The 16559-nt window shown below is 40.0% G+C and overlaps 1 protein-coding gene across 1 annotated transcript in view; it reads left to right on the top strand.

Moving 5' to 3' along the window:
* Positions 1–14630, top strand: part of PREP (prolyl endopeptidase) — a 73515-nt gene extending 58885 nt beyond the window's left edge. The window contains exons 11-15 of the mRNA XM_066610227.1: positions 327–463; positions 4077–4171; positions 8504–8635; positions 11492–11648; positions 13874–14630. Of these exons, the coding sequence (XP_066466324.1) occupies positions 327–463; positions 4077–4171; positions 8504–8635; positions 11492–11648; positions 13874–14168 (816 nt within the window). The 3' untranslated portion in view covers positions 14169–14630. The remainder of the gene's footprint in view (positions 1–326; positions 464–4076; positions 4172–8503; positions 8636–11491; positions 11649–13873) is intronic.
* Positions 14631–16559: the final 1929 nt, after the last annotated feature.

Here is a 16559-nt window from a genome sequence, read left to right as displayed (position 1 = left end):
GCTTGAACCAGTCACTAATGAGGTTATACTATATTTCCAAAACTAGATGTGAAAGGGCAGAACAGATGCCATTTTTGGAACCAGCACCCCAAATTCATATCAAACCACCATAAAGTTTGGGAAAAACTTTTCTGACCCTCAATTTTGTAGGCCTGTGTAACCTTCATTTCCTATGGTTGTGTAATATATTTCTGTGTCAAAACTGGATGTGAACTCTTTGTTAATTTATGTATTTATTATACCTGAGTTTCTTACTGGGGAAAAATATAGAGAGGGGCAAAAAATACTTTCCATACTAATATGTCAGATTTTGTTCTCTGTTCAAGGTTTTTTACCCCAGCAAGGATGGTACTAAAATTCCAATGTTTATTGTCCACAAGAAAGGAATCAAATTAGATGGCTCTCTTCCTGCATTCCTTTATGGTTATGGTGGTTTCAATATTTCTATCACACCAAGCTACAGGTAAGCGTATTCTCGGAGACGTTATGATATTGGAAAATTTGCCAAAATGAGAATGCTATGCTGATAAGCTTATAATTAGAGGTAGCATACTATTTGTTCATCTCAAACAAGGCAGATCAGACAGAAACTGGATTAACAACCACCTGAAGAGGTGACACAATTTCCTAATTAAGTAGCTAGTTTTGTCCACTTTTTCCTCTTGCCATGTCCTTTATGTCTTTGAAGGCTTTCTTAGTCAAAACCTTGCAAGTTCCCTTAGTGATAGATGCCAGTTCATTTTACTCCTGTAGAAGAGTTCATGGACTAGCTGAAGATGATAATGTCCAATCACATCTAAGGGCTTCATCTCATCTTTCTTACACTGATAGTCTTTGTGATCTGAAACATGGTGAGGAAGCTACCTAACTCTCTCCATAAATGGACTATATTAGCTGTTCCCAAATTCTCAGGGAGAGTTTGGGAACCTGTAACGAAATAGGGCCTTCTCGCTGGTGGCGCCTGTATTGTGGAATTCCCTCCCCTTAGAGTTGAGAACAGCTCCTTCATTGTTAACCTTCCAGCAAGGCCTGAAGACGTTTTTATTCCAGCAAGCTTTTGATGTCTGATGGCTGCTTTTAACTGTTTTTACTGCTGGTTTTATTGCTGCTGGTTGTTTTTTATCTATTTTATTGCTGTTGTTTTAATGTATTTTATGACTTTTAAATGTTGTTAGCTGCCTTGGGTGCCCTCCTGGGAGAAAGGCGGATTACAAATAAAATAAAATAAATAAGTGCTTACGGGGGAGGGGGTAGTGACATGATCGCCATGATTGTGCTGCCACCCAGGACAGAAGGTTTTTTTTTTCCTTACACACCTGGGAGTTGCTATGGCTCTATGGAGGGTCTGGGGAACCTGCAACCCCCTCTGCAGTCCTCCCCATGCCTCCAAACTGCTATAAGCAGCAAAAAAAAAAAAAAAAGCTATTTCCTGCTTAGTTACGACAATATCAAATTCTACCGGAACTTGTGTTTTGTAGTGTTCACCAGCTATTAAAAGTTAGAAAGGAGAGTCTCCCTGCTGCTGACATGAATTGAAAACACCGTTCAGATCTGTTCATGGTTACCATCTGCCTGTTGACCATGCTCTTCACTTTTACTTTCAATTCCCCATAATCCCTAGTTCTTTGCCACCTTGGCTTTTGCAGAGAGTATCAATTCTAGAGCAGAATAAATATCCCAGATTTACTTCATTTGCATCATTCTATGCACATACTCTGGCCATGCTTGACACTGAATATAGACATATTTTGCTTGTGTTGCAAAACATTTTTTTGCCTCTAGTTGACTTGGCAATACAAATAGAAGGGCAAGAAGGAGTCCTCAAGGAGATTGCTCAGTGGCCCCCAATGCAGCTAATGAAGTGTTTGCTCAGGTTATGGACAGTTAAAATGTAAACATGGTCTTCGCAAGGTTCCAGGAACCTGTGACCAAGAGGAAACTTGCGCAACCCTAGGGCTTCCTCTCTACCTGGTCCCATTTTTGTTGTTATGTCTCTTCTCTAGCCAGCAGTCATTCACTCAACCATGTGCTTGTATATTCAATCTGACAACTGCACTCAAATGAGTCACTGGTACAGAAGCAGAAAACCAAATGTCTGTTCTTCATGATGATAAAGTGGACTTTGAAACACTTACATAATATCTTGACTTCAAACCTTTGAAAACTCCATCACTCAGAACAGCTAGAAGATCAGAAAGTATTTTCTTTTTGCCAATATTGCCATACGTATAATATTATGCAGAATGTGTATCAGTAATGTCTGCATACATCAATATGCCATCAACTGTCCCTGGTAGGTTTGTAGTGAAAGAAATGGACTGCTCTGTGGCTAATGCCCACAAACCAACAGTTAATGGAGTGGTTCAGCCTTGGTGCTTACAGGGTTGGAGTATTCTGAATGTCGAATTCTGACAGTGAGTGCAGCTTCTGTGAGAAAGACGACTTGTGTTTGGCAAGAAAACAACTGAGCCTGGGACAAAGGGAGAGGTTGGTAGAACGTGAGACTAGGAGACCAAGGGCTAAGCATCTGAGTGGAAATAGAGTTGTCAACCAACCAGAAAGAAATCAGTCCAGCCATTATTAGTTGTTGTCCTTTCTGATTTTTCAGAAAAGTAATGTTTTCTCACTCCAGTGTTTTTTTCCTTTGACTGTATGCTTTAGGTGAATAGATTTTGTGTTGGGTTTCTCCTCCAGACCCATCCAAATCTCTATAGACTTTTCCCTTAGCTTCATACATAGATCCATGGGCTCTGCTCTCAGACCCACCGAGGCATCAAAATGGTTAATTTCAAAAGCTGGCAACCTTAAGTGAAAAGAGATTCCAGGATATAGGGAAGCAGGTGAATTGGAGCGGCAGGAATTGGGGCAGTTGTCGGAGGAGGAACAGAGTGGTCAGCAGGTAGAAAAGTGGGGAACTGGGAGTGTTAGGAAAAGCATAGCAGGTGCTGCACTGTGGCTTGAAATAACTGTTGCCAGTCTCTGCCCAAGAATGCAAGTAGTCAGCAAGAGTTAGGGAAAAAATGGCATCGTTTCCCCATTTTCTTCTTATATATTTTTTTTGTTGCTTTCTGACTATCCCACTTCATCCCAAAATCATTTAACAGGCCTTCTTTCCATCATTTTACTTTTGCGTTCACTAGTTCTAACTGTATGAGCCTAAATTTAATAGCAGCTTTCAAACCTCATCAGTCTGAAATCCTTGTGATTCGTTGTAGACCTTTTGTCTTTGTTGTGTTAACTTTCATCTGTGATAACAGAATTTTGGAGAGTCAGGATGAAGAAATTAGAGATGTTTTAAGCACATAATTATAAGCAGCAAGTAAGAGAATTCTTAGCAGGCATTTTCAGTGCTGTCAAAATCCACATCTCTTCCCCCCCCCCCCAATATTTTATTAGCATTTGTTAATGATATAAACAGCAGAGATGAGGGGAAGAGAAAACACATGTTTGGAAGTGTAAATAATTAAAATAGAAATTAGCTACAGTACCAGACCCTCTTCCTCCACTGAACAATTCCCTTTCCTGCCAAGATAATTCTTAATAGTCGATGTGTAACATAAGCTAGGCAGATACTGGAAAGGCACATACAATGCAATCCTATGCACATTTATTCTGAAAAAAAACCTGCATTCAGTGAGCCTTGCTTCTTAGGAAGTGTGTTTAGGATTGCATCTTTTGCAAAGAAACACATTAATAACAAAATGGTGAAGGAAAGCTAGGGCAGAAAATGCCAATAGCAACAGAGTTGACAGAACAACCTACAGAGGAATTATCACAAAGAAAATATCCCAAAAGTGGTATCAACATTTCCTTTTAAGGTTTTGTTTTTCCCTCTGAGAGTGAACCATTACAGGGTCTATTTGTAAGAGCCTATTAGCCATTGCAATATTTCATATGCTTCTCAGCAGGAATGTCCATGGGAAAGTCCTTTGTACTTAAGCTTAGAACAGTATGAAAGTCTGAGCACTTATGTTTTCATGTGAATGGACCCATATTCCTGCTATCATTCCATTTTAGTCACCAGGGAACAAAACTGGAAATATTTACCTACCAGTTATTTTTCTGTATTGTTACAGTGTATCAAGACTTATTTTCATCAGGCATCTAGGTGGTATTCTAGCTGTGGCTAACATCAGGGGAGGTGGTGAATATGGAGAGACCTGGCACAAAGGTAAGGATTTATTGGCGCAAAAACCTTCCCCCACCTCCCCTTCAAAAAAAAAAATTAATTCAGTGGCCGTCAGAATTTTTTTCTGCAGCTCGAGTGTGGCTTATTATAGTTGGGTACTCATACTAAACTACTGAAATAGGTCTGAGAATTTTCAGCACCACCAGTGGAAACTTATTTGAATATTACCTTAATTGCCCAAAATAAGGGCATCTCCTTTGCAAAACTAACTTCTTCAAAATTTGTAGTACAGGTGGGGCCTCAGTTTCCACAAGAGATCCGTTTTTGGACCCTGGATACTGAAAACCTTGGATAAGCAAATCTGCGGATTTTGGTACATTAAACCCTCCAAGGGGACGGGGGCTTTCTGAAGCCTGCAGAGGCCACCCATGTCTGCCCACTTCAGAATGACCAAAAAGGCCCCCAAAAAGCTACTTCCTGTTTTCCTCCAGAAATAGTGTGGGGTTTTTTTGCCTTTTCAACCATTCTGAAGAGGCCATGCACAGGTGCATAGGCCTCTGTGGGCTTCAGAAAGCCCTCCAGAGGCGACCAGAGCAGAGCTCCTATCCCCTTCAGAGAGTTCAGATGGAACGAAGTCTGGTTCAATGCGGGTCCGGGGAACCTGTGTTGAGCCAGATCCTCAGATATAAAATCCATGAATAAACAGGCTTCACCATAGTTCTGCTTTGCATGTGCCAGAATACTCTGTCACCATTTGTTCTGATTGTTTAATTTTCACTGCTAAATTTTATATTTTCTAAAAATTGGGGAATAGCCGTTATTGTTTCTTTGTCTAGTAGTCTTGCTTACATTATGAAAACAGTAAGAACATAAGAACAGCCCCACTGGATCAGGCCATAGGCCCATCTAGTCCAGCTTCATGTGTCTCACAGCAGCCCACCAAATGTCCCAGGGAGCACACCAGATAACAAGAGACCTGCATCCTGGTGCCCTCCCTTGCATCTGGCATTCTGACATAACCCATTTCTAAAATCAGGAGGTTGCGCATACACATCATGGCTTGTACTCCGTAATGGATTTTTCCTCCAGAAACTTGTCCAATCCCCTTTTAAAGGTGTCCAGGTCAGTCGCCATCACCACATCCTGTGGCAAAGAGTTCCACAGACCAACCACACGCTGAGTAAAGAAATATTTTCTTTTGTCTGTTCTAACTCTCCCAACACTCAATTTTAGTGGATGTCCCCTGGTTCTGGTGCTATGTGAGAGTGTAAACAGCATCTCCCTATCAACTCTGTCCATCCCCTGCATAATTTTGTATGTCTCAATCATGTCCCCCCTCAGGTGTCTCTTTTCTAGGCTGAAGAGGCCCAAACGCCGTAGCCTTTACTCCTAAGGAAGGCGCCCCATCCCAGCAATCATCTTAGTTGCTCTCTTTTGCACCTTTTCCATTTCCATTATGTCCTTTTTGAGATGCTATTTTAAATGAAAGATAAACCGAACAGCACACATGACCCTTATGAACTTCAGACCTTGGGGTTATTACATCATGCCCACCTTTCGTCTACCTCTCATTGCTTTACTTAATATTCAACTGGATAAAAGTAGTGGAGAATTCAAAGCTTGCAACTCAAATTATCAATTTGGCTGGTCCTAAGAAAACATATTATCAGATTATGGTTTTTGCATTTTATCGAATGGACCAACATGGCTACCTGCAGTTTTATTTTTTTGTATTTTCTGGGATCTGGAGTGTGTTTCGGTCATTAAGAGAACAGATCTGATGGCTTCTAGAAAAACACACATGCTAGTTTGCCTGCAGGCTGATTGCTTAAGACAAATTTTCCTTCTATAACTGGAAATTAGTTGTAGGACTTTAATGAATTTTTAATAAAATTTACCCCTCTGTGAGAGGCTTTTGCCTTTCCTATTTCCTGGGTTAATTTCTGCACCAGTTCATCTATTGGCATTAGGTGGAAGTCTGTAGTTTGTCAGTTTCATAGGCAGCTTTTTTTGATGTTAAGTTTGCTTGGTACTCTGGCCATAAATTGCATGGCAGAGGATCCTGTTGTTGTCCTTCTGTTGGAGTACTTCATATTTTCAGTGAAGCACAAGGTGTCTTCCTTCTGCTTTTCTAGTGGTGCACATCTTTCAGAACCAATTAAACTAGAAGGTATCATGCATAGACAGCATACACTCCTCCCTTGCCTGCATTATGCTTTTAAATGTTCATATTACTGTGTGATGACAGACCATTTGCATGTCAGCTGTAAAGATGGTATCCACACTCAGGGCACAATCGTAACCAGGTCTACTCAGAAGTAAGTCCTATTGTGTTCAATGGGACTTACTCCCAGGAAAGTGAAGTTAGGACTGCAGCCTCAGTTATATAGTTTTATTCCACTTGAGCATAAACATGCAAAAACAAAGGATACATTCAAATGTAAAAAAAAAAAATTAAAGCAGTCTGTACTTTTAGCCAAGCTTATTAACAATACAAGACAAAGACCATGCCATCTCTAAAAGAAAATTGATATAAAATAGCAGCAGTATTGTTTACAGAATTGTTTACAGAATTCTGGTTTATGATACGCTCACAAAATACAAAATAACCAAAATTATGCAGTAAATTTGCTGAATCACAGCTCTCTTGTTTTGCTGCAGGTAGGTGATTGGTCCATATCTGTAACCTCTCTTCATTAATATAAGCCTGATGCAAAAAGGCAAGACAGTTTGTGCAAGGTAATACCTCCTCATATTGCATAAGTGAAAAGACAATGTAACAGAAGAAAATTGAAAGCTACCATACTAAGACCTTTAGTTGATCTAGCTTAGTATTGTCTACACTGACTGACACATCTTTGCCAGCCTTCTATGAAGATGCCAGGAATTGAGCCTGGAACCTTCTACATAAGAAGCTTATGTTCTACCATTGAGCTACAGCCCTTCCTGAGTTGGGGCCAATTCTGTCCTTTTCTTAGCTGTAAAGGCAACCCAAGGAAACTTGCAATAGGCTAAAACAAAATAAAAACAAAATTCTAAATGCACTCAAAACAAACCAATTAGACAGCATAATACAAAACCAAACACAACAACCAAAAAGCCATAATGTGATTAATCACACCACCAAGCATAATTCCTCTTCAAATACTGAAAAAGCCAGATCTTTACAGCTCTCCTGAAAGAGAGCAGGGGTCAGTCAAGCCTCCAAAGACAGGGCATACTATAACACCACTATCAAGAAGGCCTTTCTTTTTGTGGATGGAGCCAAGTTATCCTAGATTTAAAATCTATTTTGTACTTAGCGCAAGACTGGTCTCAAAGAGGTATAGCATTTTGAAGCTAAGCAGATATGGAACCTGATATGCCCCAAAGATGGTAGCCACCTGGGCACCGAAAATGGGGAAATAGATTAAAAGAATTTATCTTTAAAAGATTTCAGTTCATATGGGAGAGAGGGTTTCAGGAGCTATGAAATGGTCAAGTCTAGTTACAGTCCAGAACTTTGTGTATATTTTTAGATCACGCCTACAAAACTGGAATGTATCCAACTTTATAAGGATACCGGCTCAATTTCTACCTAAGAACATAAGAACAGCCCCACTGGATCAGGCCATAGGCCCACCTAGTCCTGCTTCCTGTATCTCACAGCGGCCCACCAAATGCTCCAGTTACCTATTGTAACCCATTACCTATTGTAATGTTCCACCAACCAGGCCTCTGCTCTAAAATCTCTTCTCATTGCCAAAACCAAGTCTTTTGAGCATGAACAAAATTCATTTTCATAGTTTCAGAGTTATCCTAAGCAGGAGACATACCTGTGGGATTAGCAGAACTTGTAAACAACCAAAACCCAACAGATTAGCAGTTGTGTGTCAAGTTTTGGAGTTTGTTTTTATAAAAAGGTTACCTTTGTGATAGATTGAGGAAGCTGTAGCATCTTTAGCAGTGCCATGAACAAGCTTCTTACTGTCATTTTTCCATTAAGGCAAACCTCAGTTGGAACTGCACGTGGCCGTTTTGTCTGCAGTGCAAAGCTTTTAGTTAGAATTGGTTATTAGGAACATTACCTGTTTTGTTCCCTCCCCCCTCCCCCCCCCCCGTGCTCTGCATAGGTATGCATAATTCAGAGCTTCTGAAAGCATTGAAGTTATTGGCAGCCCCTTCTTCTGAATCCTCTGCTGAAAGAGATCTTCATTGTCTTTTGTATTCCTTGGGTGCATAAATTATTAAGATACTCATGGAACTGAAAATACATCCCTAGCTCTTATGTCTGAGTGTGGGAGCAACTGTTCTGAATCAACAGTGTGTGTAGGTGTATGTGTGTGTGTGTTCTGAAAGGGTTAACTAACTTATTTTCCTCATTTTTGTATTTAGGCGGAATCTTGGGCAATAAGCAAAACTGTTTTGATGACTTTCAGTGTGCTGCTGAGTATCTTATCAAAGAGGGATATACTTCTCCAAAGAAGCTGACAATTAATGGAGGCTCAAATGGGGGCCTCTTAGTTGGTAAGAACAGGCTGAGCATTTCATTTCATAACTTCTATGGCTCACTTAAGAACATAAGAACAGCCCCACTGGATCAGGCCATAGGCCCATCTAGTCCAGCTTCCTGTATCTCACAGCGGCCCCATCAAATGCCCCAGGGAGCACACCTGATAACAAGAAAACTGCATCCTGGTACCCTCCCTTGCATCTGACATAACCCATTTCTAACATCAGGAGGTTGCACATACACATCATGGCTTGTAACCCGTAATGGATTTTTCCTCCAGAAACTTGTCCAATCCCCTTTTAAAGGCTTCCAGGCCAGATGCCATCACCACATCCTGTGGCAAGGAGTTCCACAGACCAACCACACGCTGAGTAAAGAAATATTTTCTTTTGTCTGTCCTAACTCTCCCAGCACTCAATTTTAGTGGATGTCCCCTGGTTCTGGTGCTATTTGAGAGTGTAAAGAGCATTTCTCTATCCACTTTATCCTTCCCATGCATAATTTTGTATGTCTCAATCATGTCCCCCCTCAGGCACCTCTTTTCTAGGCTGATGAGGCCCAAACGCCATAGCCTTTCCTCATAAGGAATGTGCCCCAGCCCAGCAATCATCTTAGTTGCCTTCTTTTGCACCTTTTCCATTTCCACTATATCCTTTTTGCGATGTGGCAACCAAAACTGAACACAATACTCCAGGTGTGGCCTTTCCATCGATTTGTACAACGGCATTATAGCTGTTAATATTTGTACAACAGCAATATTAGCTGTTTTGTTCTCAATACCTTTTGAGTGTGTGAAAAGAACACACTGGAGCTCTGCCTGCCAAGCCAAGCTTCCTGCTATTGCTTGTTGTGTTACATTGCTAGTCTCACTGCCAGGCAGCGGGGGTCTGGGGGTCCTGCGGGTCCCACCAAACGCCATCTTAAGTGGTTGAGAAACATTGGTCTAGGTATAGGACACCATGTATAAAAAGAAAGGGCCAAATGTTTCCACAAGTTTACAACAAGTTAAAACTGACTGTTTTATTATTATTAGTTCCCCATGTTGCCTCCTAATCCTCCATTCCCTACTTGGTGCATTTTTCCCTTAAATTTTCCATTTTTGAAGTTTCATGTCCAACTAGGACCACAGCCTTTCTTACATAACAGTCAGAGACTGTCACTTACACTCCTTGCATACACAGTGGCAATCTTAATAATATCCTGGAATGCTTTGCAAATTAATACTGTGCTCATTGAAAAACAAGAGTGGAAATATGCTGCAATTTTCTGTAATGCTCTTGCATAGCCCATGCCATCTTCTCTTACACCTTGTTAATTGTGCCTTTTATTTCAAATCTGTTCCTTGTGTTCTTTTTCCAGAGCTGAAGCAAAAAAATTCTTTTCTCTCTTTTGACATCTCAAGGAATTGTAAAATAGCAGTCCATGTATTTCTAGTCAGCATTCACAGTGCTGTCTCAGATGGAGAGGCCCAGTGCCATGTTTCCTCAGATTGTGTTCACTGAAGAGGGAAAAAAAGACAAGAGAACTTTTGGCTTCTTCCCAAACAGTTTCCTTCTAGTATTGTTAATAGAAAGCGACACATAGTACTTTCAAAGAGCACTTCCAAGCTCATTTATTTCCACCACACACACACGAGTGGCCTCTCTAGGCCTTTCCCATGCACTGCCTCTCTGGGCCTCAGAACACCCTCCATACACGACTGAAGAGGCACATTCAGAGGAGTACAGGTCAGGGGATGGACCTGGAAGGTGTGTGCCAGGGCGACAGTCCTTCCAGCTATGCCGTATGCATGTCTACTCAAAAGTAAGGCCCATAAAACTCAATGGGACTTACTCCCATTGAAGTGTGTAAAGCCCTCAGCCCTGCATTTTTGCAGCCCTGAGCATTTTTGCCAGTAGCTGGCCACTGGGGTGAATGTGCTTTCACTTCTGGGTCAGAGCATTCAGCTTCTTTAGATGTTACATTTGTTTGTTTGTTTAATGAAGTGATGCCCTGACTTACCAACTCATTTACGGGTGCCCCAGACAGCAAATGATATATCAAAACAATAAAAAAAAGTATAAAGCATAATTAAAATTACTGTTTTACAAGATACAAAATTGTAAATTTAGAAATAAACAGAATTTAAACATCCTACCTCATAAAAGGAACCACCAGCACACATTAAACCATCTTCCTAAAAATACGGATTACCCAGTTGTTTCAGTAGGCTTCAAATGGATGACTTGATAGCCCATATTTCACCAAGCATCTCATTTTGTACTTCATGTCACTAGTTATTAAAAATGACATCTCTCCAGTGAAAACTAATTAGCTTCTTCAGGAATCAGGTGTTCCTCGTTCAGTTCATTCTGTTCCCAAAAAGCTGTGTTGACAGGCAGTGGACCACAGCTCAGTTGCAGAACACGTGCTTTGCATGCAGAAGGTTTGGGGCTGAATGCCTGGCATCTGTAGTTAAGAGGCTACAAGGTGGCAGGGATGGAAAGAAGCCCTGCCTGGTAGTGTTGGAGAGTCACTGAGCAGTCAGAAGTACCAGGCTAGATAGACCAATGGACTGTTGGTGTAATTCAGTGTGATAGTGGCACAGCCTGTAGCTATCAAGTGGCTTGTACTGAACATAAGCAGATTTGTTGTTGTTTTTGCATAGCATTATTGATACAGGTGCTCCTGTATTGCATCTTACTTTTTCAGAGAACTTCTGATTTGATGCTAAAGCAACAAACTCTGAGATATTCCTTTGCCACAACACTTAGATTTTGTACATATGACAAACGATTGCTGTTTTAAACATTAGCTTGCACTAATAGCTGCTGTACACATTCATCTTAATATAGTCTGAGTTTGTTTCTTTGTTTCTCCATATTCCTAAGCTGCCTGTGCCAATCAGCGCCCAGATCTATTTGGCTGTGTTATTGCTCAAGTAGGAGTGATGGACATGTTAAAGTTCCACAAATACACCATTGGTCATGCTTGGACAACAGACTTTGGCTGCTCTGATTATAAAGAACAGTTTGGTTGGCTGTACAAGTAAGTGGGGAGTTTATATTTATTATTATTATTATATATTTATATATAATTATATTTATTTATTTTTTATATTTATATTTATCATTTATTAACAGCATAGTCTGCTTGCTTCCTGAATAACAGCAAGTTGTATTTCATACATTATGGGAGCTGTTGCTTCTCTGCTAGTCTCACAAGAACTGAGTATTGTAAAGCTGACTTATTTTAAAGTTAATGCCTTAACTCCTGGGAGCATTTGCTTTATGTGGTTCATTGAACTCAGTGAACTGTATATATGAAGCTATATATAAGGCTACAGCACCAAGGGCATTCACTAATAGGTGGATTTCATTAATTATTAGAACGTTCTTTCTCTGAGTATGCATATTTGCCACTGGACTGTATGAGCCTTAAGTTGGTCTTTCACAATGTAAGGGCTAAACTAACCTTATACATTTACTGCAATTTTTACTATTTTGACTTTTCCTTGGAAAGGGCACTAGATCTATAATATTTAGCAGTCAACAATAATAATTGAAATATTCAAAAAGATAATTACAAGTTGCATGTGTTCCAAAGAAGTAGCCTTTGTTACTGCTGATTGGTAATTTTAAGACATTTGATAACTTATTAAAGTTGATGATTTACTAAAAATGCATTTTTGAAAACTGTTATGAATTGGGTTTTTTAAATAATCAATGATATGTCCCATAACCGTAGTCACAATGTACTGAAAAAGATCTGAAATACTGGGAAAAATATTGGGGGGGGGGGAGTACCTGGGCATGGTCTCAAGGATGTGTGATATAACCACCTTGCTGAAGCAGATTAGGTCTGTTCATTGCCTGGATGGGTGATCCTAGAAGAGCCATGTACACTGCTTTGAGTTCCACGATGGGAGAAAGGTGGAATATAAGTGTAATAATGAAGTACGTTATTAGTTAAAACCCCTTTAAAAAAAACAGATGTGAAGATACAATCTGCTGAACTATGTATTGCATTGTAAGCAATCGGTTTTGTTAATATGACCTAATGATAGGTTGGTATCTGTGCCAATGACTATCCATTACAAGAAAAGATTCTTTCAGGAAGATCCCTCTGGATCAGACCAAAAGGTCCATCTAATCTATTATCCTATTTCCTCCATTTGCCATCCAATTGCCTCTGGTCCATATGCCAGGAATTCCAATAATCTCCAATAATTCCAATAAACTCTTCTGCTGTTGCCTTCTAGCAACAGATTCCTGTCCTAATCATTGCAGTTCCATATAGCCACTATGGCTTAGTAGCTGTTGATAGCAGATAGATCTATGAATTTTTGTCTTCGTTCCTCTTCTAAAGTCACCTAAGCTGTTATCACCCCATGACAGTGAGTTCCATACATTAATTATGCACTGTGTGGAAAAACATTTTATTTTGTCTACTGCCAATAAATTTTGTTGATGACCTCAAGTGTTAATATAAGAAAGAGAAAGAAAAGATCTCCATCCACTTTCTCTATCCCATGCCTAATTTTATAAGCCTTTGTCATGTTTTTCCTTAGTTGCCTTTCCCCCCTTAACTTTAAAAACTTCAAATGCTTTAACCTTTCCTTGTAAGGAAGGTGCTTTAATCCCCTGATAATTTTGGTTGCCCTTTCTTTACCTTTTCCACCTGGACAGTATCCTTTGAAATGAGACCACCAAATCTGTACACAGTACTTAAATGTGTCCGCACCACAGATGTATATAAAGACACTACAGTATTGGTGGTTCTATTTTCAGCCCTTTCCTAATAATCTTTGCATAGGATTTTCCTTTTTCACAGCTGCTGCATATGAGTTGACTACACTTAGTATTTCCACATCTTCCATCTGTGCTTGACTGCGCATGTGGGAGGGGATCCCCTGCTTCTCCCATTTGTGGACCCAACCATCCCTCTCCTCATCCGAAGCCCTTATCTGTTACCTTAGGAACTACTTCCCCATATGCATTAGCCCATATGAATTAGTTGTATGTGTGTCCATATCTGTCCCCAGCTCAAGGAACCACAGGTTATTCTTATTCCCTGGGGCTCCTATACATGTTTAACTGGAAGTAACTCTCACTGAAATTCAGTAAAGCTTACTTCTGAATAGACATGCATAGAATTGTGCTGATACTCTTCTTTATCCGTTTATCTGCCCAGCTGCTCCTACCAAGTGGCTAATGCAAAATAGGATTTTATCTGTTTTTCAAATGTGAAACAAATACATGTCTCTCTTGCAGGTATTCTCCACTTCATAATATCAAAATACCAGAAGGAGATGGAGTCCAGTATCCTGCTACCTTACTTCTTACTGCTGATCACGATGACCGTGTGGTGCCTCTTCATTCTCTGAAGTTCATTGCTACATTGCAGTATGTTGTGGGTCGGAGTCCCAAACAAACCAACCCACTGATTATTCACGTTGACACCAAGGCTGGCCATGGTGCTGGAAAGCCAACAGCCAAAGTTATAGAGGAAGCATCTGACATGTTTGCCTTTATAGCACGATGCCTAAACCTTGAATGGATAGAATAGATCATCACCATCTCAATTAGAAATCAAGGGCTTTAACAGCATTTTAAAACAATAAACAGGAGCTAGCCAAGCACTTGGTGTAGTACTTACATTTAAGAACTGCCACTCTCAGCTTCCCATGAACTTTGTATCTTTTCTGCTTCTATTCAGTGTTTACTAGGCTCCTCATTTTAGTTTCAGTCATATGTTTTAAATTAGCATGTTCTGATAAATAGGTGGATTGCAGCTGATGATGCTGTTACGTGGATTCTTAGAGTTGAAGTTGGTGGTGGTGATGACTTCACACAAAACAGTTTTAATGTAAGTTTTCTCCTTGTAAATGTATCCAGCTCACTTGTAATTAAATGTAAGTACTGTTCCAGTATAAACTGTCAGCTTGGGTTTTCTTCACAGCCACAAGAAGTGTTGGGATTGTTGCCAATACATTTCCATTAAAACACCTACATTACAGATGCTGAGTAATTTTGGATTGTGTGTCAGTATTTTTTTAAAATTCAGATTTTGTGCAGCACTGCATTGGATCAGTAAGCAGTAATGAAACATTTCACATACACGTGAAAGCACATACCTCTCTTGAGTCTGAGCTTCCATTTGACAACAATGTTGTTATATCTGTTGATCTAGTTCTGAGTTAGCTTCCTAAAATTACAGGAGGTGGTGTAAATTGGGTTTAAACTGAATGGCAATATTTGAACTAGTGGCTGTTAAGTGGTAAAGGACCAAGGGAGATCCCAGCTAGAAAAACCTCCCTTCCTGTTGGGTGAGATTGTACTTAAAACCTTTTCTCAGCACATGCCAGTGTTGTATAAGCTTACAAATGCCCAAGGAGAAGATCAGGCTTTCCAGTTAATCACACAGCATTCTTTTCATTGATACTCTGTAATACTCTTAATTGATAATAGTAAATCTCTTTCTATGAATTATATGAAAATGACCTGCAGCCCTTCTCGATTTGGAACGATTGTCTGGCTCTAACTGGGATCTGCTTTACTTTTGTTTGAAACACCAAGATGGCAAATAATCTTTCTAAAAGGAGATGAGTGAAAAGAAAGGGGGATTTGAAACTATCATTTCTCATGCTTTCTGTTGTGCTTTAGGGAATACGTTTACAATAATGACATTAAATTACCCACCAATTTCTGCCTCAGACATAGAAATAGGGCTTTCTCTTTCATAAGGGATTATTATGAATTGACTGCAAGAATAGATTCAATAATGCTACAAGACAATTGCCAACAGAGCTGAGTGCTATTTCATTTAAAGCCAACAACAATACAACCTCGGTTTATAGGCGATTGCACTTTTATATACTGACATGATCTTTGGCCTACAAACCACAGGTATTTATCTCCATGGGGAAAACAGATAGTAATATCCTATTAGAACAGAAAATAATGAAGAACTTGACTCTACATGCATGAAACATTCCAAAAATCAGTTCTATTATTATTATTATTATTATTAACAGTATTTATATACCACTTTTCAACTAAAAGTTCACAAAGCGTTTTACAGAGAAAAATCAAATAACTAAGTGGCTCCCTGTCCCAAAAGGGCTCACAATCTAAAAAGATGCAAATGAATATCAGCAGACAGCCACTAGAACAGACAGTGCTGGGGTGAGGTGGGCCAGTTACTCTCCCCCTGCTAAAAAAAAGGAGCACCCACTTGAAAAAGTGCCTCTTACCCAATTAGCAAGGGGTAACCCAATTAGCAAGGGGTAATATGTTATTCTATGTTATATCCTACTTCCAATATCTTTGGAAAATTCAAGCCACTCACTAGTCATTCAATAACAGGAACTAGTCTTGCTGAAAAGTGGTGTGTAAATATTCTTAATAATAACAACAACAATAGGGAAGACCAAAATTATCTTCACTTAGCAGTATGTTTCTTAGTGGTGTGCTTCCTGTTAATGTTCGATTTCCCCTCTAGCATGCAGGCTGCCTACCTACTTGTCATCTATACGCTTCATGCTTATAGTGTCCTGTAAAAGCAAGAGACATTCTTGCTTTCATTCTTGGTGCTACCAGTAAGAATAGAAATGAAGCTAATAGGTGGGGGGGGGAGGCTCAGAGATAGCATTCCCCTGTATCCTTGGTTTCCGTATCCCCAGGGGGCTGGAACATATCTTCCATGGATAGGGAGGGATGCCTTTACTTATTTGTGGAAAGCAGCCCCAGAACCAGCCCGACTGGGTCTGCTGCCCAACACTGCATCCTGCACAGCTGTTCTCCAAGGGGGACGTGTGCCCGCTTAAAAACAAGTTCCTTACCACCTCAACATGTTCCACACTTGCACAGGGTTTAAAGCTTAAAGGGATGCGTTCCTTTCAAAGTTCAAAACTATGCAAGGATGGAGCACCAAAAGGAAGCGGAAGATATGATTCTT

This window comes from Tiliqua scincoides, chromosome 1 (assembly GCF_035046505.1).
Source record: "Tiliqua scincoides isolate rTilSci1 chromosome 1, rTilSci1.hap2, whole genome shotgun sequence".
In the NCBI taxonomy this organism is placed as follows: domain Eukaryota; kingdom Metazoa; phylum Chordata; class Lepidosauria; order Squamata; family Scincidae; genus Tiliqua; species Tiliqua scincoides.
This window is presented reverse-complemented; position numbering and strand designations above follow the sequence as displayed.